Genomic DNA, 26,073 nt, shown 5'->3' with positions numbered 1-26,073 from the left:
GGAATATTAGAATCTCACTAGTCCTGGGAATTTCATGGTGGCAACCTCCCTCTGTAATGAACAGTCCATGCTCCCCTTATTCCCAAGCTCACAGAAACCTTCTTTATTCCCCTACTTGGTAGGTGATTGCTGCTGAGGGGGAAAAGGCTGCTTCTGAGTCCCTGCGGATGGCAGCTGAGATCCTGTCCAGTGCCCCTGCTGCTGCTCAGCTCCGTTACCTCCACGCCCTGCACTCCCTTACTGCAGAGAAACCTCCTGCTTTCATCTTGCCCTTGCCTTTGGATGCCATGAACCTGGTCTCTCCAGCTACCCAGAGTCCTCCAGCAGTAAGCAACCTCCTCACAGATACCTCAAAGCTCCCAGACAGCCCCAAAGACAAGAAGGACTCACCCATGCTCTAAGAGCTGTCCCAGAAATGGTTGCTGCACTGCCCTTGGTCAGTCCTGCTCAGAGAGGAGCCCACCAGAAGGCAGCCCACCAGCAGGTCCTGGGCTGGAAGCAGGAGGAAAGGGAGCCCAGGCCTGTAATATAAAGTGGATTGTACATGGAAGAAGCCTCTGCTTGTTTTGGAAAGGGAAAAATAAAGAGCACAAGGATCAGGGGGTTGAGGACAGAGGGGTGTCATCCCTTCTCTCCCTCCCACAGGATCAGATACACCTCGACACCCTAAAGGTCTGATCCATCCTGCCCTATCACCTTGGCAGGAAGGACAGACTAGTCCCTACATATTTAAATGCCCCTGTGTCCCCACACTGAATATCCAGGCAGGCAGGGGTGGGAGCCCAGCAGTCGGTGGGGGAACAGGATGGGGCTCAACACCCAGGCAGGTTGGTGGGTGCTGCCAGTCGGGTGGTTCTGCAACGAGGGAATGAGGTGGGTCCCATGGCACAGTCCTGGATATGGGATTTCAGTCACCACACACGCATACACACACAGGCAACCAAGGTGTTTAGCCCTAGTTCTAAAATTGGAGGGAAAAGAAGAGGAGGAAAGGGCAGCCTGTATGGCTTGGCACGCCAGCTGTGCAGAGGAAAGGCAGGCTGTGCTGCTGCTCGCTTCCACTGGGGGGTGAGGCAGGACAAGATCTCAGCCTGTGGGCATCTAAAAGTTAGAGAGGTGACCTGTTTAACCAGCTCCCACTGAGTGGACAAGGGGGAATCCAGCACCACTGGGGAACAGCCAGCTGAGAGCCTCCACAACAGTAATACTCTTGCCTGCTGCAGCTGCCTCGGTAGTTTCTATGCACAAGGAGGGAATAGAGAAAAGTCCTAAAAACTCCTATAATTCTCAAAACTCCTATATATCCTTTCCTATTTGAAAGGATCAGGATACAGATACCACAGCCCTTTCCCTTAGCAAAGAGATGGGGCACTGTCCAAGGAAATACCACTGTGCTCGGTTTCTCTGATCCTGGTGCCCTGTGGGTGGATGGCAGCTCTGCTCCTGCCCTTTCACTTGACTTGCAGCATCTCCTCTTGCTTCAAAGCACATCTCTCTTGCACAGCCAGTCCCAGGACAAACATCCTGCTGCTGGTGGTCTGTAGAGGCCAAGATAGAGGGCACTTTGTGGCCCTTCTCTTAACTGCCCAGCACAGTAGCTGGCTATCACCCAGCCAGTTGCTCAGTCTTGTATTTTCACTCATTTTATTCAGCCCCTCTTTGCCTGCTGGTACCACTCGTGCACATTGTCAGGTATCACCAGTAATACTGCTGTTAAATGCAGCTGTGTCACAGCTGAAGGCCTGTATGTACTGGCTTAACACTGCTGCAAAGGACAAGGATCCCACTTCTACTAAGTACCACATATTCTGTATTTAATCAGCCCCTGCAGCTCCTTGGAGTCCCCTTCTCAACACTCAGTGCTCCCACAATACTCGCTCCACAAGTATTTGCTGGTGTTTTTACAGCAAAACCAGCCTCCTTACAAATGGCTGAGAAGTGGGAAAAGTCCACCTGTGAACTTCTCCATGAGCACCTGAGCTCCAGGTGTAACCTCATATCTAAATCATTTTGCCACTGCAGCCATCTCAGGAGAAGGTGTCAGGATGGCTGTGGCTCCTGCTTGTGTGTCTGTAATAGATCTCAGTAGTGATCCACTCATGGAAAACTAGCTCTGGGAAGTGGAACAGCTCTGTAATCTTCCACTGGCAAACATGAGCTGTGTAGTTATTTCTCTAAGGCTGGTTCTGGTGATTTCTCAGGCCCCTGTTTCCCAACCTAGGGCAAAAATCATAGAATGGTTAGGATTGGAAGGGACCTTAAAGATCATCCAGTTCCAACCCCCCTGCCAGCAGCAGGGACACCTTCCACTAGACCAGGTTGCTCAAAGCCTCATCCAACCTGGCCTTCAACACTTCCAGGGAGGGGGCATCTACAACTTCCTTGGGCAACCTGTTCCAGTGTCTGACCACCCTCACAGTGAAGATCTTCTTCCTAATATCTAATCTAAGCCTCCCCTCTTTCAGCTTAAACCCATTTCCCCTTGTTTTGTCATTAACTGCCCTTTTGAAAAGTCCTTCCCCAGCTTTCTTGTAGCCCCTTCAGGTACTGGGAGGCCGCTATAAGATCTCCCCAGAGCCTTCTCTTCTCCAGGCTGAACAGCCCCAACTCTTTCAGCCTGTCCTCATAGGAGAGCTGCTCCAGCCCTCGGATCATCAAAAAGGTGTAAGGAGCTCACACAGGATGAGCTGCAGACGATCCCTGTTCTGAACACTTTGCTGGCTGCATTTCTAACTTTGTGTAAAATGATCCATCCAGACCAAGGTTCCTTGCTGCATCAAGGACAAACGTCTCTGCAGATAATCTCTCGAAGGAACAACACTTAGCCTGAGAAATGACTGTCAAGAGACATGCAGTACTACATCAGGGCACACGTGTTACCCTGTTTGCACTCGTATCTGCAGAAGTCAGGCATTGTTTTTGCAAACACATAACTTTTCTGCAGTTAAGGCAAATGGTAGTTAAAGAACATCCCCACTTCCAAAGAACTTGCCTTGCTCCAGCAGGATCTTCTCTCTTACATATACAGAGCTGGCAGAAACCTGTCATTTTACCTTCAGGAGATATTGTATTAAAAAAACCTTACAGAAGGAAAATATCATTTAACATGTCCTTCAGGATTAGTGATACGTGACGTTTCCAAAGTAGTATTTACTCTGGGGGAATTGGCAAGGGCTGTCTGAGCTGACAGTTCTGCTGCCTGCTCTTCTGAGCTGAGAGTGGATCCAACTGCAGAGTCACATCAAACCCAAGCAGCTCTGCTGGCCTTGCAGAGCTTTGTAACCACACAGACTGCCCCAGGCTGGGGACCCGGCAGAGGCAGAAGCCCCAGGTGGTGGCAAATGGACTGTTGAGGCTGTAGGGGTTACTGTGGATGGGGGCCAAAATCAGAAATCACAGGGAAATGCAGCGTGCATTTTCAATGCCATCCCAGTGCACTGAGCAGGTGAACTGGCATCACCTGAAATCTAATTTTGTGACCTTGGTTACAAGGCAGCTCTTCTGTGGCAGCAATTTGAGAAAGGCCTTCAGGATCATGCACAGATTCAGGCTGCTTTGTACTTTCTGAAGAAGGACGAAACCTTCAAAAGAATAAGATTCAAAGACGAGCAAAAATTTGCCTGTACAATTCTGTACGATTTCTGTACAATTTCCTCTAAACCAGTCAGCTGGTAACTGGATCATCTGAAGCCCAGAGGATGAAGGAGATACCAATTATCAGATACACAACCAGACTTGAGAAAAAAAACCCCTTGATATGAGAGGAAAGAGGTACAAGCAACTTACTTGCATGATCCAACAGGGATGAGGCTGAATGAGACAGAGCAACAGGAACAAGAGACTGATGAACGCAAATAGGAGGCAAGCACAGGGCAAAGGGAGGAGAGGAGGACAAGCAGGCAGGGGAGAAAGTGGGTAGGAGAAAGTCAAGGTAGGAATGACACCACAAGGAAGACAAGCTGTAAAGATACTCGAGCTGTGGGAGGAGGCAGAGGACAAGCAAGACAGATGTGGAGGTGGTAGAGCCAGCTAGAAGAACAGCATAAATGCTGAGAGGGCATAGAGGTGATCAGGTAGTAGGTAAGGGGTGATGGCAGTGCATCGAGGGTGAAATGCTGCTATGAACAGGCACTAAAAAACTACTCAGGTATTGCTGTTCTTTAATGTTTGCTTTTTCTGGATCCCTTGGACTGGCCAGAAGTAGAAGCTTTGGGACTTGAGCAGTCCCTCACTTCTGAGACGCTTTCTTGGAAACATTTTTCTGAAAGAAAAACAAAACAACAAACAAAAGCCATTAGAAATACCACAGAATTAAAATGTGCCCAAGGCATCACATCCTTAACAAACAAATTAGGCTCTCCTCCTGTTTTGATGTCAGAGACCTCCTGCTTTGATGTCAGAGACAGGATATGCTGAATGACTAAGGAAAGAAGTTTTATTTGCTATTCTTTCTCCTTCTCCACAACTTTTATCTGTGTGGATCCAGTTGAGAAAGGACATAAGGAAATGCTTTCACTCACAACAAACATGCAAGCTAAGGAACTCACTGCCACACCATATGGGCAAGATCAGGTCAGCAGTGTTCAAATAACTCCTGGAGACAGCAAGAGTGTCCTGTGCTATATACACAAAAGGTCTGTGGCCTCTGAGAGTGAAGGAACCTGGAACATTATTCCTTTTCTACCCCAAAATCAGTGATCCTAAACAGATCTTCTTGACTGTAAACTGTTAACACTCACAAGAAAGATGAAGTCAATTACTGTGATCTCCAAGTTATAGACCCTGTGTCATATGTCAAAAATCAGACAAAATTACTTTCTCTCAAAACCAGACCACGTTCAGCAGTTCTTTCTGTCCAGATCTAGAATCATGCTAAAAGCCTCCTTGCTTGGCCTCTGACAAACAGTCTAGAGAAAGCCCTAGATGTGCCCAGGAAGAGAGGGTCCTGCACTAAATGGGAGATAAATGAGGTGTCCTCAAAGATTGCTTCTCTTTCTGGGAACCCTCCCTGAGTTTGGGACAGGGTTCAGAATATTGATTCTCCTGACCTTGCCCTTCTTTGTCTGTCACTTCTGGGATGACTTTCCCCTCCTTCTCCAGCTCACACTCTAGCTCTTTGATTCTCTGCAGAGCTTCTTGCAGCTTCTCCTCAAGACCTTCAGCTCTCTCCTCTGCATTCTGAGCACGGATCTCTGTTTCTCTGAAACACAGAGGCAAAGATAATGCTGAAATCTGAAATCTAAGCAGCTGCTGGCAAGATACCTAAAAGAAAGATTTAGAGAGCTGAAGGGTTTAGTAGGATTGACTGACTCTATAAAACACATTTATGGTTTCAGAGAAGGGCATTGTTAAAAGATCTATAAAGGACTTCATAGCACATCTATGTAAACCCTGCAAATTCAATTAATTTTAAAACTCAGTTTTTGACTAGCAAAGGGTGAGATGCTGATCTTCACTGTGCAAGGATAAACACAGAGCACAGTCAATTCTATTAGCAAGGCTAATGAGATAGGGTTACCCCGGATAACGCAAGCTCACAGACAAAACAAGAATGAAGGAATGTAATTCAGAGTGCCCAAGCCTTCTTAGGCACATTACCAAACACAAACCTTGATGCGATTCTGCACTTGGGTGCCCCTTCATTGTGTTCACCACATCCAGGCACAACACTGTGCTGTTGTACCTACCAAGCTCCTGGGAACTAGCAGGCCCTGCAAGCGCTCAGCTGCATTCACACAGCACCCTGCAAGTGCTAACAGGACCTTGTTTTGCTGTATATTTTGCCAGTTAACAGGGGTCAACAGAAAGGACACCAGCACCAACCAAAAGAATAAGCTCATTTTACTGATTATCTTAAAACAATACAAGAAAGGAAATAATGCCATGAGCAATCAGAATAAACTAAGCATATTGCTAAGCAACAGCACAAAGTTAGGCAATGCCTCTCATCATTACTAGTTAAAGTTAACAATAGTGATTAAAAAAGATACATCCCCAATCGCCCAATTTATCATCACCCAGACCTGCAGTCGCTGGGGTGCCTCGGAGCAGCGAGGGTTTGGAGAACCTCTCCCTGGCAATTGGGAAGTCCTGTGTAGTGCATCCACCCACAGATGTGGCCACCAAAGAATCACTGCCCAGGGGTCCAGCTCTATGGTGCTTACTTATCAAACTCTGCAAGGATAACTTGCATTTTACTTAGTGTGGAAATACCTGGCACATCATCCTCCAAGTTGGACTCCACCCAAAGTCTGGCCAGTCCTTGGGGAAGAATCCAAGGGAGTATCTCTGTCCTTGCAATTTTAGCTACATATTCCTCAACTGAAATCTGTCCGGTCTCACCATTTCTTTCAGTCCTAACCAAGGACATTTGCTGATTACACATATTATTATTTTTGCAGATAGCTGCTAAAAAGTTGCTGGTTGCTTTTGCACTATAAACATTATAACAAATACAGTCTTTACAGGGTCTGTCTAGGGGTCAACAATTAACTTAGGCCTTTTTCCAAGGCCTGAAGTATTAAAAAGTCTTGCAGAAAAACATCATGAGTACCCAAACCAGAAGATCTGCACATGAATGTAGGAGAGCTTACATGGGTCATGTCTTCAGCTAACATAAATCACAGTGAATGGTCCAAGATAAGAAGAACGGAAGGAAACACAAAATTAAGCCAACAGATATTGGATGAAGCAGAATCTTATCCGAGAGCAGAACAGGCACTTGCCTGTGATGAAACCCTGCCCCACTCATGCCTCCAGCACAGGACCAGTACTCACAGAAGCTGTGCTTGCAGATGTTCCAGCACTGCCAGGCCTTCAAACTCTTTCTGAGAAAAAGGTGTTGATGACTTGGTGGCAGTCATCTCCCTCTGGTTGGGAAGAACAAAACCTTCTATAAATGAATGTGAAACCAACAATCCTGCATTTCATCCACAGCATGTGCCTGGGGTGGTGCTGGTGTCTCAGTGCAGAGTCACAACACAGACAAGAGATCTGTATCAGCAAAACATGTAAAAACAGAGGCTAGCTCAGGCACTGAACTGATCTTGGCATTAAAACAGACTAAAATGCTTTCCTGGCTCAGACATGAAAGTCTCACTGTCTCATACTCTTGGGTTGCTGGTGCATTCACTGGGTTACAGAGGTTGGAGATGGCTATAGCTTGACCAGGAGCAAAAAACCCAACAAAACAATGTTCAGAGAACAGAAAGATGCAGCTCCTCACAGGGTCCAACAGGCAGAAGTCAGTTTTCTTCATCTAAAGATGACAACCAGGGGTTTTCTGTAAAGTAACTATTGAAAGGCTCCTGCTCTAAGCTTTGGAAAGTAATCGTGATTTCCAGGGATTAATTTCTGTAACATAAATCAAAGTCCATAAAGAAATGCTCCTTCATCCCTCTCTGTTACTCTGAACCAGCTGCCCACCTCTAAAGCACTAAGGGCAAGGCACACTCACCAATGCAGCATGCTTAAGAAGTGGGACTATCCATTGACAGTTTGCTAAATATCCACAATTTCTCTAGGCTTCACTCCAGATGATGGCCAGGGAATGACTGCAAAAGGCAGGCCCTAAGACTTCTGAAGAACAACTTTACCAAAAAGCACCATCCCAGAGGCAAGTGGGGAAAACAGGGACCTAGGAGGCCAAAACAACATCAACTTCTTTCTTCCCTGTTGTTCTGGGACCAAACAATCTCTGAACCCTCTTCAACTCCTCTCATGTTCTCAGCACCAAATAATTTTCATCATCTCAGTCTCTGCAGATAGTCCTGGTTCAGACTACACACATCACCTGTTACTGGTCCCATGGAAGTCCCAGGGCTGTGGCCATAGTGCATGGGTCAAGATGACAAATTGCAGCTGTAGTAACTGCATTAATGGTTATTTAAAATGGCAAGAAAAGAGGAATCAGAGAGAACACCAGCACTTTGCACTGCCCCAGCAGGTCTGACACAAGTGTTACAGGAGGTCTCATAGCAGAGTCTCAGGAGACAGGTAAAACCCAGCTCCAAATCTCTGCCAACAAGCTAAAACCATTGGTGTGGTGGAGACTCCTACCCCTGTAACTGAAACGATGTCTGACTTCAGAGACTTCAGATGGATGTTGGAGTCATGTCCTACATATCTGATCATGTCTGCATCAGCTTCATTGTCCTCAGCCAGACAATCCATACCAGCACCTGGCTGCTGCTGAGAGAGAAAAGGAACAAGAAATAAGAGATAGCACTAGCCTAGTGGCATTCAAGGCAGCTGTAAAGCCATGTTTCACATCACATACACCGAGCAATAAATAAAAAGGCCCTGCCGGAAAAGTAGCATATTGCAGCTACTACACTCACCTGCATAACAGCAATTTCCTCCTTTACTTCTAATGTTTCTTCCTCTGTTACAGGTTTCCTACTGCTGTTGGCATCTTCAGCTTCAGGCTCTTCCTCAGCTGAAGAAATGACAATGTCCTTAAGCTTCAATGGCAATTTCTGTAAGGCACCATAAGGATCAGGTTAGTAGCATGTTCCCTTTGTCCACCCAAATAACCTATGCAAAACTAACTGGCCTCCGAGTTTCTCTTGCACATATTTAGACTTGGTCTCCAGCCACCTAGGAGGTCCTGAGTATGAATATATTCAAAAACACAAATGAATATGCTAATTACTGAACATTACATAAGCAGGACCCACTGTGGCATACTTGCTTTGTATAGGTCATGGCACAGAGAAAAAGAGAGGCAGCACACGAGCTACAGCACTGGCTGCACACAAAGTCACGAACAACGTCACTTTGCTTGGGGCTGAGTTCAGAACTGACACAAACAAACTGTTCGAGACAATGAATCTAAATCCATTTCCCCATCATCTGAATTTAGCCTGTTTCGTATGAAATTAGGCCAATGCCAGGCCAACCATCTCTGAAACACATCTAACTGTCCCAAGCAGTGTCAGACATCCATCTAGCCACATAAGGAATTAAACTAGAAGTTCAGCCTCATCACCTGGGCAAGGCAATCACCAGCATTCCAGCCAACATCCACCACAATGGGTGAAGCAAAAGCTAGCATGCACCATGGGGAACAGATCTGCCAGTGGGGTAAAATCTCTTAGCTCTACTGAAGCTCTGGTTTTGCCTCAGATCTGCCCTCCCAAGAAGCACTGTGATTTTTAACTGGTTTACAGTCATAACACCTCATAGTTCCAGCTGTCGCTTTGAGTGCGTGCAGGTCCCTGTGATAAACCTTCCCTCAAACTGAGCTGTAGCTGCTTCCTTAAGGAAAAGTTTTGAAGCAGATCTTCATTCAGACTAGTTCAACCTAGAACAGCAAATGCAGTCTATATATACCTCTGATCCAAAGAGGTTTTTCAGTTCTATCTCTGATCCAAAGAGGTTTTTCAGATCTTCTAAATCCAGAAAGGAGACAGGAGTGCCTTTGATCTCTGAAAGGAGAAGACTACATGCTTGGATCCAATTACAGCACTCAGTCTGGGAAGACATAACAGAAAGTGATTATTTAGGGATTATTAGCAGAAAAAATAGCTGTTATCATATTCATTTAGTCAGTTAAGTAACTCCACTTGTCTGTCTGTATCTGTTCCTGGGACCTACCTGGACCCTTCTATCCTCATCCTACAAAGGAAAATGAAGAAACATTTCTCCAAGCTTTCAGACATGGCATCTGTCACCAGCTAATCACTTCCACCAACTAATTCCTTCAACAAGCTCCTCCTCAGGCCAGTGCAGAAACCTCCATTGCAGCACTGCCCCAGCCCATGATGGGGAGAAATGAGCGTAACTCCCAGCAGTTAATTTTTCACTCGCTAAGGTAACAGGACAGAAGCACAAATATTTTCAATCCCTGCAGAGAAGCTTCTTACATTCCTTGAAGCAACACCATTTGTCCTGTGCTCAAGGAAGCCTCAGGCTTCAGGAAAGGTCTACCTCTCACATTTCTGAAGCATAAATTCTTGGCTAAACACTGGTGATGGCAGTGGTAGCAATTAAAAGCTTTACATGCAAGTGTACAATAAGGAGATGGCAGGTAGGTCAGTTGACTGCAATAAGTTTCAACTGCATCTGTATAAAGGTATATTCCACTAAGTACCTCCAGGAAATCCTAAGCACTGCTCAAGTCTGGGTGTACATGGCTCTGAGAAGCTTTGAAGCAGAGGTGAACCTACTGCCACTCATATGGAATAAATCTCACAGGAGAGCCCTTACATGTGTAGCCTGAAACAGGGTAAGGAAAATACTAAAACTGAACATAGAATCAATCCCAGCCTGGTTTGGGTTGGAAGGGACCTTAAAGATCATCCAGTTCCAGCCCCCCTGCCATCAGCAGGGACACCTTCCACTAGACCAGGTTGCTCAAAGCCTCATCCAGCCTGGCCTTCAACACTTCCAGGGAGGAGCAGCCACAGCTTCTCTGGGCAACCTGGGCCAGTGTCTCAGCCCCCTCACAGCGAAGAATTTCTTCCTCAGATCTCATCTAAACCTATCCTCTTCCAGTTTGAAGCCATCAGCCCTTGTTTTCTCACTCCCTACTCTTGTAAAAAGTCCCTCTTCAGCTTTCTTGTAGGTCCCTTCAGGTATTGGAAGGCAGCTGTAAGATTTCCCCAAAGCCTTCTTTTCTCCAGGCTGAACAGCCCCAACTCTCTCAGCCTGTCCTCACAGCAGAGCTGCTCCAGCCCTCGGATCATCCTCGTGGCCTCCTCTGGACTCGTTCTAACTGGTCCATGTCTTTCTTGTGTCAGGGGCCCCAGAACTGGACGCAGTATTCTAGGTGGGGCCTCACTAGAGTGGAGTACAGGGGGAGAATCCCCTCCCTCCACCTGCTGCCCACACTGCTCTGGGTGCAGCCCAGGACACGGTTATTGGCCTCTGGACTGTGAGCACACGTTGCCAGCTCATGTTGAGTTTCTCATCCACCAGCACCCCAAGTCCTTCTCTTCGGAGCTGGTCTCAATCCATCCACTGCCCAGCCTGTATTTATGTTTGGGGTTGCCCTGACCCAGGTGCAGGACCTGATCTAGGTTCATCTGCTTTCCAGGACTGCACAGTCAGTAGGAAACTTGGGGGACCAGGGTAATCCAGTGGAGTAGGAGGAGTCTTCCTCCTTCTTGAAACCATCACATGTATTTTTCTCTACCTTTTACAAAGCAAATACAGTCTCATCTGCCCCAGACTAGACAGCTGGAAACACAGGCATCTTTTACCTTGATCTTATCCAGCTCCTTCAGCTCAAAATCAGCTTCTAAATCCTTCTCAGATAGTTTCTTCTGAACGATTGCATTGACAAACTCACGGCAGCAGCTGCAAAGATGCAGAATGTCATTAGCCCTGCAGGAGTACCCTCAAATCCTTTATTCCCTCCAGCCAGGATCCTGGGAATCTTGGATCCTGGAAACCTTGCTGCTGTCAGCAAGGTACCGGAGCTATCTGCAGATCTCTGCCCTACAGAAGCCTCCAGAAAAGCAATCCTTGTCTGCCCCACTCATACAATGACCACACAGACAGCCTGTCCATGCCAGTGCTGTACCCACAGAGGATGTGTGAACACAGATCCTGAATCAGGTGGAAGTTCTGCTCAGGTGACCTGGACTGCAGACTGGCCACCTGTACTGCCCTTACATCCTCAGAAGTCACCCTCAGAAGTGTGGGCAGAGCCCATGCAATCACAGATTCTAGCATGTTTTACAGAAGTACTAGGTATAAAGCAGGCACTGCCATTCTCTTTAGGTGTTTCTATCTTATTAGGCTCCCTACAAATTCCAGTAAAACCGATTTAAGTCCTGGGAAAAGATCCAAGGACAACCAAATTGATGGGATTTGTCACCATGATCAATCTCTCAGCAAACTACACATTTTTTCTTGAGAAAACCCTCTTAGATGACATCGAAAACCTTTGCTGATACCTGATTATCGAACCAGAGAGTCTGCCCATCTCTGCAACCAGCTCTTCAGCTTCATGCTGCAGCTTCTGAGCCCCCAGAAGTCTGAGCTCCTGGTCCATCTCTGTGTCTGACTCTCGCCGCTGGGGACACTCCAAGGACAAGCGGTCTGCTGTCATGTGTCTCAGCAAATTCACCAGCCACAGGGTCAGGTTTCGGTGCAGTTCAGTCACCTGCACGAAACATCAGAGCAAATCTGATCCAGTAGTAAATGACTGGCCTTGCCAGGGAGTCTGAAGTCAGTGCATTTCACACAAGGCAATGTCCTACCTGATTCAATTTGCAAACTGATCTACTGACAGAAACATTTGTTTTTACCATTTTTTCTCCCAGATCCAGTCCTGTTGCAAACACATCTTTTCCTATCATGGTTCTATCCTTCTCCCAGTTCTAGTTTAGGCTTACACGTCAGCCACATGATGCTTTCTCTTTTCCAGAATTCAGCAACAAACCAAAAATCACACCCCACACTTACAGAACATTTTAAAAATGCATAGTGACAGCCTCTGGTCTACAATCCTGGGAGAAAGAAGAAAAACCACAGCGAGCTACCAGCCAAAACAACTGTCTGAACAGGAAATATCAGTGTTATTCCAGAGGAAATGCTTGCTAAAAATGAAACAATGAAATTGTGTTCACACGCTGTATAGGAGACCTTACAGCTATTTTTAGAGGAGTTCTCTGTTCCTTTGGCTGGAAGACAAAAGCCACAACTCAACTCAAACAGGAAAGAAGGTGTCAAAAGAGAAACAAGCTTTCCTCACACCTGTGCTCTGGCCAGATGGAAGTTAAAGGAAAAGCTGAACACTAGACATAATGCTCTAATCCCTAGGAGTTTCAGGCTTGCACTTACTTTTTCATTAAGACGCGTGATATTCTTCTCAACCTCATTATTCATGGACAGAACCCATTGCTGAATCATCTTAAAAAATTCTTTAGGTACCACCCTGGAAAAAAAAACAGAAAATCCAGAAACAAAGTGATCTCTAGTGCACCAGACCCGAGAATCTCCTGTCTCAAAGACACTTTTTGCTTCCCAACTCAAAGAAAACAACATATTTTATTACACCATATGCTGGAAACATGACACAGGCATTTTTGTTAATGCTATAGTTGTGGGCAAACTTGCATTGCAAGTAAACTCTTACATAAACATTATGCACACACTCTGCAAATCATTTATTTCTTGAGAAAGACAATGGAGCACCACGAGGAAGAATATGCCCCCACAAATCTGACTGTACATGAATCACATATTTTGATTTTTCTTCAAATGTCAAGATTTCCAAAGCAGGTGGCAGTTCTGAGGGAGACAGTGATGTTCCAGGAGCGATAGTGAAGCCACCAACTGTTTCCACAGATACTGGCAAATCAAAGCAAACAAAAGGCAGGCACCAATCACTTCAGCACTTCAGCTGACCACATTTATCCCACCGCCAGCTTCCTGCACCAGGGTCCCTACAAAAGGCCATTTCTCTTTTCTTATGAGTGTAGTTTAATGTGCTTGGTCAGCCCAGACACAATTAACACCTCTGTCCTTACGGGTAATGTGGTTTCTTGCCACTTTCATCTTCATGCAACTGGCTGGAGCCTATACAGTTCATCACTGCATCCACCTGGGCCAGCCACGCAGGAACGTTGTGATAAAACTCCTGCAGCTCAGCTTCGTGCATGCCAGAACCTCGCTTCAGCTTTTGCACCTTGAATAACCAATCTTCCATACTTCTCACCAAAGCTGTCAAAAACCTAGCTGTGCCTGCAGGGGAAGAAAAGAAAAACCTTTAATTACAATTCTTTCAGCCAACAAAAACAAAGACAGATTCAAAGAGGGATGCCAAGAGGGATGAACAGCCTGTGTGGGAACTGGCTACACTCAGGACTAAGAACGATCTCTTTAGTAAGCACCGAACTCAAAGCAAGCTGAAAGAAAAGGGGCTTGATTTGAAGCCTTGACTTTCCTTCTTGCTTGGCAGATTGGGCTGCCTCATTGAATAAAGGTTTAATATAACACTTTTTAAGAGAGCCTTGCAGTTATAACATTCTTCAAAGACACAGGAGATACAGTAAGCACAGATGTGCAAAAATGCCTGGACAAGGTAGTAAATTACTTGCTCATTCACTCCTCTGGCACATGCTGATGGATATTTGCTGTTTATTGGGGACTATGCTTGAAACATAACAATGTTTGCTCTCCTTTAAATCCTGGCGAGGTCCTGGCCTCCATGACATCGCGACTATGCTTGAAACATAACAATGTTTGCTCTCAATATCCAATGTTTAAGCTTCCTTTAAATCCTGGTGAGGTCCTGGCCTCCATGACATCGCATAGCAAAGACAGCATGTTACCCACATGGACATGATGAAAATTTTAAAAATATTTCATTAATTTTGCTGCATGGCTTGGTTTCCCCATTGTACAGCTGTGGGGCAGAACTGGTTAACTTCTCTGGGTTGGGAGAAGTGCAATGAAGCGGTATTGGGATGTCCAGACTGGTAAGAACAGGAGGAGGTTACCCTCTGCAGGGCAGAGCCTTTCAGAGCACACAATGGGAACCCCACAATGAAGCATTAATTTTTAATGACCAGGAGACCAAGGAGAAGTGGTAGGAATGAAATTGCTTAGGTTTTCCTGCCATGTAACATCAACTAAAAGAGAAAGAAAAAAAGAGGTTGTTCCCAAGAGGGCACGGGATGAGGGAGAATCATCACTTCTGATTGCTTGTGTGTGGTTTGGCCATATCAGCCCTTATGTAGTACTATGGATCCTCATTACATCATGGCTTGTTTTGGGAAGGCTGTGTCATTGCATTTATCTTATAAACTTAATCAAGTCCCCAGCAAAAGAGAAGACCTAACTCTGGACCTAACAGTGGAGCTCACTGGAGAGGTCACTCTAGTCCCAGGTGCCAATTTCAGCATCAAAACCATCTTATTCTCACAAAGAAAGCAAGCTGTGAGGGCTTAGAGAAGTGATCAAGGAAGACTGAATAAAAGCAAAGACCTTAAGCCAGATCTTACAGATTTCCTATAAGTCCTCTCTTATATCACCTGTCTAAAACAATATCATATCTCATTGTTCCCTCTGCATCTCTAATCCTTGTCATCAAATACCAAACCTTTTGTATTTCTGGCACATGCTGCTTGAGATTAGGTAATCAGATCTTAGAAGGTAATAAATACCTTAAATAACTGAAAAATACTTCGGGTAACTGAGTGCCATTGCCTTACAGGACAAAATTACCATGTTCTTGGTATTGTCTCTTACCTATTCTTTATAATTGCTTTCATTTGTACTGTTTCTTACCAGAGATGCAATATGAAGAGAAGGGATACCTTGTCTTTTCTACTGAGAGGCTGTTACATTACAATGCAAAAATGAATCCAAGCCATTACAAATATGCTCCCTTGTACGGATCAAGAGAATACCTTTCCTGGGGTCCAGTTCCCAAAGCCTTGGTTAAAATAAGCAAAAATCCCTTTTTCTGGACTTTACTGTCTGAAGCAGTTTTGTGCCAGATATCTGCAGGGTGCTGACGAGCCCTTTGCTCAGATCACAACTAACTGGCAAGGCTTCTGACAATCTGCTGGTTACTTTTTGCCATGCTGGTGTCTGGCCAGTTATGGCCCTGTTCCTTCTTCTCTCACTTTCTAATGAGAACTACTGGAATATATAACTCCTTTAGCTGTCTCTTAGGATGGACAGATTTATGATTCCATCTCAGCTCCTTTAGTAGGCTGAAATGTAACATGCAGCTTAAGATAATTTTTTTGGGAAAAGTGCAGGATAACCATGAGTGAAAGAAGATGACAGCATGAGAAAAAGCTCAGCAAACATGAGCAGTTCCTGACAGCATATGCTCAGTTTAGTTTTAGTCTGCTGAAAGGAAGTAAGATGATTAAAAAAAACATCAGAGACCAAACAATTCTGAAATCAGAAATGAGTCAAGGTCTTGCAGAGGCAAAGGTTGAGAAGGTTAGTTGCAAATTACCCAACAAATGTTTGTTATCTTACACAGGACATGATAACTTTATATCAGCAAGGAAAACATTTATTTACATACTTTATTATCAAGATAATTCATTATCTAGATTAAGATAACTCTGTGTTAATGATAAAGTAATAAAAAAAGTATTACCCGCTGAGACAGTGTTATCAGGTTAATGATCTCCAAAGTGATGTTCCACTTTGCATTTTAAACATCCATTCTTTCCTTCTATATTTATTTTCTTTTCCATGCATTATCTACATAATGGCAAACCACCCATGCTCTCTCTGAACATAACACACAACTTCCCCCTGACATATCTGCATTGCCTGTTCTTTGCGCTGTATCACAAATTTCAGATATTCTTTTTACCTGTGACACAAATCAAGTTGCTTGGAGTTTATCCCTTGAGTGCTCTTGGTCCCCAGCACATATCTGGGGCCCAGACTTTAGCTTTGGGAAAAGCCACTACAGATTATGTCATTACCCACTCCTTTGCTGGCATCCCCAAGGAAAGACTGAGCTGCAAAACTGGTCGTTCCTTACCATTATTCCCACTTATCCTTATATTGTATTGCTGGTAGAGTTCACATGCCCTTTGGTTTATCTCTTCCAGGGCAGCGTGCTGTGGAGGCAATGCTCCAGCAAGGTCTTGGTACCGATTCAGCACTGCTTGTCCCATCTCTGTCCAGTGCTTCTGCAGACTGGCAGCGCTCCTCAGACTTTTGGTCCTTCTTAGGTGCACCCTGCCACTGTACTGCTCTAGGTCTTCTTTTAGCATCTGAAAGAAAAGTAGCAAGCTTGCTGTGCCCCCAAAAGTTGGGCCGCCCCTGGGCTACAACAGAAAGGTCATAGAAATCAAGTAAGGGGAGTGTGAGGAATCCATGAGCATAAAGACACTACAGTGAGTTGATAGCACAAGATAGGAAATTATTGGTGACAATTCTGAGCACTTCCATGGATTAATATCATTTATCAGTCACCAAAGCTGTCGGTCAGACACTGCTCAAATGAACAAAGTTTAATGCACTGGCTGGACTATGGTGTTGGTCAATTCCAACTTCTCATATGTAGACTCTTAGCTTCAGCACAAAAGTTTTGTGCTGATGTGTTTTCGTTCACATCTGTGATGGGCATAGATGCTCACTGTGGCTCAGCTAACATGTTGTAATTTGCTGAGCAGATACCACTTGAAAAATATGTCAACCCCCACTCAAAATCTTACATTTATCAAGTTCTGGATATCTTGTAGGATTTCACCCAGTAGCTTTTCATTCATCAGAGAGGAGCTAAAGCAGAGGGAAAGAAGGGATGAGAGCTGAGATTAAAAATTCCTTTAATAGCCAAGATAAAAGCAAGAGTCAAGATATATACTGTACACATACCAAGTCTGTGATACAAATTATCACTGAAATAAAACTAAAAACCACTGGGCCCTGTTCAACATAAGACAAATTTGGTGTCACTTAAGAAAATATGTTACCTTCAGCAAAGAGAAAAATCAAATTCAAACACATAATGACAATTCTGACATTATCAACTCTATGAAATTTATAAAGTGATGGTTTTTGTTAATGCACACACTGTGTATAGTTCTGCATTTCCCACTTGCATTTATGCTTTATTTTATTTAATGCACCACAATGAACTAAAAGCCTGCAAAATATAATCACCTTAGCATACAAAATGACTTTGGATTTGAAACATCATGTGCCTCAGAACCTCATTTTGTACACAAGGGAACCGAATGCTCTATTGAAGCACTAATGCATGTGCACTCAAGATAAAATGAACCAAACTAAATAGAAGAATGCTGTTATAGCAATGACAGCTGCAAAAAGGCCACTCTGGTTTGCAGCAGCAGGGTGCAATCCTTGCTCCACTGAATTCAACCACAAACCCACAGCATCCCTTTGGAGTTACTGTGATGGACCTGATTACCAAAATACATGTGTTGAGCAGAAAAGCAGAGCAGTGAGGGATGTGCAAATTGCACCAAATCTCACTGCACCTGAGAGTCAGCGCACGCTTTGCACTGGGCCAGTGAGACACCAGTGAGACCTGCTGTCACCAGGCAAAGGTTGAGGGAGGTGACAGCTACCCCCAGTCTCTCTGGGCCACTCACGAGTCACTGCAGTGGAAGTACTGAAGCCACTTGTTGAGGCTGCTGCAGACAATTTGCAGTTTCCCCTGGCTGGACTCCTCAAAACGCTTTATTTCTGCTCCTATGTGACCCAACATCTCCCTGAACTGCTCAGTCTCTTCCTGCAGATCAGCCAGGTCTCTTGTGTCCTGCACGTATTGGGCGAGAAAGTGGGAAAAGGATTGTTGTCGTGATTGTTTTGATCCGAGTTGGAGGAATTCTCCCTTTGCCCTAGCTATTTTCAGATATGTACATATCAGAGATCTAGGAAATGTCTGTAATTCCACAGTGCAGCCCTCACAAACCCTTTGAGCCAGGACTAGAGTGGCTCACCCTCCCCACGTATGCCAGAACTGAGTGCTTGACTCCTTTTGCTTACATGCTACCGCTCATAATTACATTAGCTTGGATCCGTTTTAGTTTTATGGAGAAGGAATGGGGAGAGGGAAGAAAGCTACAAAAAAAACCAACCCAAAAAAACACATGGAGTAAAGAGAAAAAGCAGACAGAGAGTGAACTCATTCAAACTTTAATGTTCTTTTGAAACTAGACCAAGATTTGAAAGTTCAAATAACAGCCAAAGTGCCTACTGCTTTATTGAGAACCACAGGGCTACGTAAACCACGCATGCAAACACTTTGAACTGGTACCCAGCCCAGGGAAGTCCCTACCTTGGAGGCCAAGAGGACTATGAAATGCTTGAGAAGGTTGGTCAGTGTCTTTCCACTAACATGGAGTCTGCGAACCAATACGAACTGGTTTCTGTCTATTATCTGGATAAAAAAACCCAACCAAACAACAATATTATTTGCCCTGTTTCCTTCTGAGAGGAGAGGCATGTGGCAGTAACACAGCTTTGCCATCAATGAAATGGAGCTCAACCTGTTGAGTCCACTTCCCTTACAATTAAATTTCTGATCTCCCAGACAGCCCCAAAAGTTCTGCTAGCAGATTTTAAACTGAAATGAGATAAAGCAGATCACAAACTAAGGGGACATAAAAACAACAAAGCACAGAATTAACTAAGAATGGTATTGTGTGAGGAAGCATAAGGAATCTGGCTACAATACTCTGAATTATGAGAAATAGGAAGCTTTTTAGTTAACCCCATCTCTGAACAGAAATACTCATTTCACAGAAGTTCTTCCTGCATGGAAACTGGAGATCAGTACAAAAAAAATGCTGCGTGAATTAACTGGTTTCTGTTTAAAAAACATGCGTGTGAAATATAAGAGATCTCAGGAAATGAGGTCAGGGCAGGTATGAGATATGTTACTACCCAATCCTATTGAATAAAAATGTTCTTTGGGTTGAAATCTGCCCTTGGAACAGGACTGCTAGCTATGATGGCTTATACCTTGCCGTGTATCCTTCACCTACCTTCAGAGCCAGGTCATACGCAGCTGAGCTCCAAATATCCCTCTCCTGGGCTAGCAGCAGAACCTGCTCTTGCAGTCGCCTTCTCTGTAACTCATATAACTCCCGATACTCTTCCAAAAAACTAGAAGACAATGAAATATGTGCACCTGTGTTTCTCATTCATGTTCACTATCTACCAATTCCTAAGCTTTTTCTTAGACATTTCCTCTCCCTCCTTCCTTCCTTCCTCAGTCACCTCCCGCACAGCCTGTAAACTCACAGGTCCTTTCTCCTGAGCCTCTGCAACGCCTTTCTGGGTCCTTTAGATTGATATCCCCATTGCAACGTGGATTCAGCATGAATCTCTAAGTGAATCTGTGTGTATAAGCACCACAACTGATACCAACCACGTAAATCCCCGATTTCTTAGGTTATCTGAAGGTGTCCACAGGCCCTTAGAAGTTCAGAGCTGCGCTAGACTATGAAGGGCTCACCAGCTCTGAAATAAAGGGAATGCCAGCACCTGAGCAACAAATGCAACTTTCATGACTTAAAATTAAAGATGTCTTGAGCAGCTTTCTATCCCTTTGAGGGATTTAGCATTTATAGCAAAATAATGGCATTTGTCATAAACAGCCAAGCTCTCTTCCCTAGAAGGAAACCAGCCCTCACTTCTCCTTCCCAACAACTCCAAGAAAATGAAACCAGCAAGCTGCAGAAATTTCCCAACCTCAACACTGTGAACAACTTACTGTTCATCGCCCTTAGCGTCCTGCATGGCTGTAGCTAGCTCCTCTTGAGCTTTTTCTGCTTCTTTGGTCACCTTGTGGTCATGCTCTCGCAACTCATACAGCTCGCTGAAACAGCAGAGAAAGGTCTTAATGCAACTTAGTCCAACCCAAAGGTCTCTGACAGACACAGACTGGTGGGCCCTACACTATCATGCAGGGCTCTCTTCCCCCAACAAGATCATCTCACTCTGGAGATTAAAGGCATCTCGAAGACCTCCTCTTCCCATGCATGCACGTTGCTCCAACAACTCCTTTCTGCAGTCTCCCCACAAGGAGCCTCCAGCATGCTAAGGAAAGGAGGTGGCTTTGGCACTAAGAGGGTGCAGTGAGAGTGTGAGGAGGAGCAAGTGTAGTCCCTGTAGCTCTACTTCAGATCATAACACTATGGGAGGAAGATTAGAAAACCAAACAAAATCAATGGACTAAGCCTAGGGCCTAGAGATCATTTCTTAGGATCAAGCAGGATACAGACCTGACCAGCTGTCCAACAGATTCTTTAAAATAGAGGAGTTCTTCTGCAATATGTCCGTTGACCAACCGCTGTGCCATCATTTTTTTGTAGAGGGTCTTCATCTGTTCAGGAATTCGCTCCAGGAGACCCACGTACCTCTGCCTGCAGTAAAAAGAGTCAAAAAGGGAATTAACCTGAGTGTCCAGATCACTCCTGCCCCATCTGAAGACCCTTTCCTTTCACTATCTAGAAGGCAATCTTTTGAGTGTTTGGACTGTGGATTTCAAACATTCTGGAACAACTTAATAGCCACAAACAGTGGTAATCCAAGCACTGGCCATAAGTGAAGTCTCAGCCGTTCTACGTGTGAAAACTTTCACTGAATGTCACACCAACAAGTTGCCCACACTGTCAAGTGTGGTGACAATACCACCGACTTCAAGCTTCAAGTTACCTAACAGAGGCTTGTTAGCTCCAGCTGTTAACTAGGCAGGAAAATCCTGTTTCACTCCTGGCAGACCCCATGCCAATTACACCACGATGGGCTTGCTTTGCTGGACAGGGACATTAGGGACAACCTAGAATAGCTAACGCTGCTCCCAAGAGGACACTGCCATAAATCATGAGGGGGATGAAGGGTGGTTGGCTAATGATGACCTGAGCTTTGAAAGCAGCTGTCCTCTCTCCACACAGTCCACGCTGACTTGCCGAATCAGCTCATGGAAAACAATGTTGTAGATGTTCTGCTCTGCCTTCATCAGCTCCAGCACGTTGTGCAGCTGGCAAAACAGATGAGAAAATTCACAGCCTTGCACAGCCTGACCAGTCTACTCCTTTCGCAACAGAGGTTAGCACAGACCTCTCATTTCTTCTGAAGGAGGTTTCCCTTTGAGGACAAAACACTACTAAAGGTAGAAGGGGAAAGGAAAGAGGCATCCTGCATGCATTCACAGGTTTGTTTTCAAATATATTATCCTGACTACCCTCCTATCAACATCCATAGAAGCTTCTCTGCTAATTCCAGCTGAAGTTCCCACTGAGGCAATGCTCTAAGTTTTTAAAAAAATCCTTCTCCATCACCATGCAAGAATACGAGAAAATAAGGCCAAGGAAGGTACGGATGTTCCTAGACATCTGTTTTTTAGGTGTATGAAGGTTTCCAATGGCATTTTGTAACACAGCAGCCTATCTCCCAAGGAAGAGATGAGACAGCTACTGCCTTCATTTCTCCACAGTAATAATGCCAAATGTGTTCTTTTCCTGGCATTTTGCCAGAAATGTAACTTCCTACACTAGCAAACTAACTGTTTGTTCTTCGTGGATCTGATGAAGATGCACAGAAGCTGAGGAGAGGAAACCCCTGGTTATTACAGGACCTACAGACAGCTGGCTTGGGCAGGAACTAGCTGCCAGCAGGCACCTTAACCACAGCAAGGAAAACACTGAGGAAAACAGGATGTTACTTTTCTGGATACAGAAAAGTTATCTGGATACAAGAAAGTTATCCACCTGTGAAGGTCCTGTGACTCTAATTAGCTTGTCCACTCCAGCTTTTTCCAACATGCTGTCCATCACCTCCATCAGCTGGATGACCTCTAACCTCCCAGAAGGTTTTCTGCCAGACCAGAAAGAGAGACATCATTATTCTGCATAGTGTCTTACGGTATTTTCCCAGGAAATGAAATTCAAACAGCTGTTTTATTCCTCAACAACAACTTCATGCAGGGTTGTGCTTACATGGATGGGAACCGTCGTAGTTTCTTTTCACGGTCTTCGAGCAGCGTTGTGTATTTACTGAAACAAACACAGATGTTAGAATTTGATTACAAAGTAATCCTTCCAGTGTAGTTAAGGGATCCTGCTAACTCCTTCTTGCTCTTTGTCCTGTGTACAAGCTGATGAAGGTTGGAAAGGCAGAGAAGGGTCTGCAGGGCTGCTCTTCAGTGGGAGCATCCAGTGCCTAACATGAGAATTGGACCTCCTGCAGCTGTTCCCCCAGCTGGGGCTCCTCCTGCTTGCCACTAACAACAGAAGTCTTGTAGGAACTTTCTTCCTTTAAGACTTCTCATAGTACTTGGAAAAAGGGAACAATGGGTTTAAAAGTTACTGGTGGGGTCAGAAAAGCCCCACGTAACCACATCACACCCACCCAGATACTGATCACAGACCATCAAAATAATAACACAGTGTTCTGTTACATCATGTTGGCAAACATGGTGTGAGGATTTCACTCCTGTCTTAGCATTTCAGTCCTTGAACACTGAGCAAGAACCTCCTTTAAATTTACTAAGTTGTCTGGAGTGACCAAGGGGAGTCTCAGTAGCATGTTTTGGGCAAGGCTGAGGAAACTCAATTCAAAACTTATAGCATAGGGAAAAAAAATTTAAAAAAAATCCCAAACAATTAAAAAAACCTCCTGAGTGGTCAGATGCCAGCAGGCCTATACAAGCATAAAGTGAGAATAAGGACTACCCAGAGCCCACCCAGTTTTACATCAGAAAGTGATTATAAAAGAAAAAGAGAAACTAATAAAAATTTTTAAAGAAACACAAACCAACCACTCCCCCCCAAAAAAACCCCCCAAACAACAACAAAACCACCCCACACAGAAAAGGGAAAAAAACCAGTAGCAACTTCCAAAAGTTGCCACCAGGGATCAAACCATATTTCATCTTCTACATTCATGTCCAACCACCAAAACTCTCCTGAGCAGCAGTACTCATGTGCAGCACATCCTCTGTTAGCCACCTCAAATCCACAGGGACAAAGAAAAGGAAGGTGATGTTGCTCTGCAGGGTTTACTATGGCCTGGTCATTAGTGTGGGACTTTTACAACATCTCTTTTACACTCTCCCCTTCCAAGGGTAAGTGTATTTGGGTAGCATCCTCAGCCTCCCGTCACTTTATTCCCCCGGCTCTGAACAGCTGAGGACAAGCCCTTGTAAAGCAGAAAGCACTAAGCACTCACTCATCAAAGTACTTCAACGGCAAAACGCCTCTGTTCCTCACAATGTGAAATTCCCGGGGAACCAGACTATCTGCTGGGCTTGCTTGCTGGGGATGGAAGAGAGAGAGAGCACAAAACATCAGCATAAGAGACGTGAACACACTCCCAGTTCCTTCCCAAAGAGGACACAGGCCTGGCAGCCAGGACAGGGAAGCTCACGTAGCAGCTTTTCATGCTGCTTTTCCCTTTCCCACTCCACAAGTCTACAACCCGACAGAAACAATCTGCATCCAAAAGCAGATTGAAATAAATAACACTGAACTGCAGCAGGGGAGCCAGGGGGGCTGCCAGCCACAGGGAGAGCTGGTGAGTTTCAGGACCAGGGTAACAGTGGGGTGTGTGTATGAGGACCTCCCTTCTCCCAGCCAGCAATACACACAGAGGAACACTTGACAGGCAGCACTCACAGGAGCACGTGGGGCTGTTCCACGGCTCCCACTCTGGTCCTGACAACTCTCAGCAAAAGAGCTTCTGTCAGTCATTGTTTTCTTAGCTTCTTGGTTAGTCGAAATACCACACAGGTAAGAGACATCCCTGAAATGGAGGAGAAGAGGTTGTTCACTGAGCCACCCTGCAGGTACCCCCTCATTCCCTTACTCCAGCCTCAGCCACACGCGGGTTTGTTCTGCGCAGCCCAAGGCCAGGCTCACAGCCAGGACTCCCTCCCCAGGGCCAAAAAAAGACAGATGTGATCATATTTTTTAGGCAGATTAACTTTGCATTGCCTATCCATTTTTCACATCTGCTGCCAATGCCCTATCACATACATATCCAATATCTAATAAATAGCAAAACATTTTTCACTTCCTAGTGCCATTAAGCATCGCTTATTTACAAAGAACTGCAAAGCTGTTCCCTGCTAAGTCCATTAAAGCCAGAGGAGCTTCTTTCCTTAATCGTGGATCACAGAGTATCCCTGCGAGCCTGGCAGCCTTTGGAAGGATGGTTCCAAGAATTGCTCATTTAGCAATTCATTTATTTATTATTCCCTCAAATCTCTCCAGCCCAAACTCAGATGGGGCAGCTGGTCCATTCATCCAGCCACATTAGGCAGCACAGCCACGCACCCACCATAAAAAAAGACCAAGGGGGAGGCATAGCTCTGTATTCCCAGCTCTAACATCTTTCCATCACCCTCAGCTCCTCATCCCTTCTTTGCTTACCTTCCAGCGCCCGTCAAACTGACAGCGTGGTCTGTCAGGTGTCTGAACTTGCGCCGACGATTAGGATAATGCCAAAGCTGATCCGGGGTTTGCAGGCAGCCCTGCAGGCAAGGCACACACATGGCTGTCATTTCTTAGCAAGAAACATGCCAAAGGAAAGCTCAGGGTGACTGTCTAAACAAGCTCCGTGTCATTATTTCTATCTTGGGGCTAAAGAAATCAGTGTGGACTAAACAGCCTCGGCATGGGCTTCACAGCAGCACCAGGGCACGAGCACGTTGTGCAGGGACTGGAAGGCAGCACTTTGGATCTGCATCAAACAGCGCAGTCAGAAAAGTGATGCAATGCAAGATAAATTTATCTTATGAGGTTGGCAAAGTTTCCTTTTGCCCACGGAATGAACACACATCCCTAATGAATAGACAATTCTGGACAGAAAAAGGGAGGAGACGGAAACACACTCACCCTGAAGCCCATTGGGGTCTTGGTGGTTTGTGGGGGCCGTAAGTACTTGGGGCTGTAGAGTGAACCGCTGGCACAGGTCAGGCTTCGTAAAACCTCTTCTGGAACAAAACTATGCTCCAGGGAGGAAGAAACAGGCCTGATGCGGTCAAGCATCCTTGAGGTACCCTTCAGCTTGGAGATCGCTGGAAAATAACATGTCAGAACCGTTTCAACAACATTTATTCTGCTGGTGAAAGAGAAAGCAGAACCGATGATAAAATACAGAGCTGAGAAAAACCATAACAAGATCTTTACTCCCTTATCCCAAAGCAGGATCAACTCTTAACACACAAGCAGCTAATCCCATTTTTAGCAGTTATTAGATCTTGGGTGAAGCCTGGGACAAGTTACCTCCTAACAACGGGAGATAAAGCACTAGTCGCAGAACTGCGCTGAACTACCAGGTACCCAGACACCAAGGGATGCTGGGGAACAACTGAAGTCGGTGTGGTTCTGTAAAGCCATTTCCCTTTTTGGGGATTGATAGCAATCAGCTTTCTGCAAAGATATTAGCACCCTAAAACATCAGCAATTGCCTAAATAAAGGTAAAACTCCATGCAGAGAAGAAACCCAGTGTTAAAAGTAAGCTGGAAGGATGGAGTCAGAGGTCCAAGCCCCAAGCCCAGCCCTACCTGACTGGTCCTTGCCAACCGAGCCTGCCCATGAGGTTCCACTCAGTTTCCTTCCATCAGCTTTTGGTCCAGGAGCTGGCACTCCACTTGTGGGCAT

General features: G+C 45.2%; 2 protein-coding genes across 2 annotated transcripts in view; one reads left to right on the top strand and one right to left on the bottom strand.

Annotated features, from left to right (window-relative positions):
- Nucleotides 1-401, top strand: part of NPHS2 (NPHS2 stomatin family member, podocin) — a 7,141-nt gene extending 6,740 nt beyond the window's left edge. The window contains exon 8 of the mRNA XM_010163658.2: nt 123-401. Coding sequence (XP_010161960.1) covers nt 123-401 — 279 coding nt within the window. The remainder of the gene's footprint in view (nt 1-122) is intronic.
- A 3,759-nt stretch (nt 402-4,160) lies between these two features.
- AXDND1 (axonemal dynein light chain domain containing 1) lies at nt 4,161-26,073 on the bottom strand. The gene is made up of 25 exons (XM_029083908.1): nt 25,977-26,073; nt 25,305-25,486; nt 24,840-24,940; nt 24,084-24,210; nt 23,638-23,723; nt 22,407-22,463; nt 22,179-22,284; nt 21,327-21,448; nt 20,691-20,831; nt 20,180-20,284; nt 19,449-19,569; nt 18,740-18,841; nt 18,051-18,217; nt 17,151-17,214; nt 16,472-16,706; nt 13,482-13,695; nt 12,793-12,886; nt 11,904-12,112; nt 11,205-11,301; nt 9,334-9,474; nt 8,340-8,462; nt 8,059-8,190; nt 6,778-6,869; nt 5,049-5,200; nt 4,161-4,261 (listed from the first exon to the last, which is right to left on the bottom strand). The coding sequence occupies exons 1-25, from the start codon at nt 26,071-26,073 to the stop codon at nt 4,161-4,163; spliced, it is 3,168 nt and encodes a 1,055-aa protein (XP_028939741.1).

This window comes from Antrostomus carolinensis, unplaced genomic scaffold (assembly GCF_000700745.2).
Source record: "Antrostomus carolinensis isolate BGI_N321 unplaced genomic scaffold, ASM70074v2 scaffold6970, whole genome shotgun sequence".
Classification (NCBI taxonomy): domain Eukaryota; kingdom Metazoa; phylum Chordata; class Aves; order Caprimulgiformes; family Caprimulgidae; genus Antrostomus; species Antrostomus carolinensis.
Note: the sequence above shows the minus strand (reverse complement) of the source record. Positions and strands in the feature narration are given on the sequence as shown.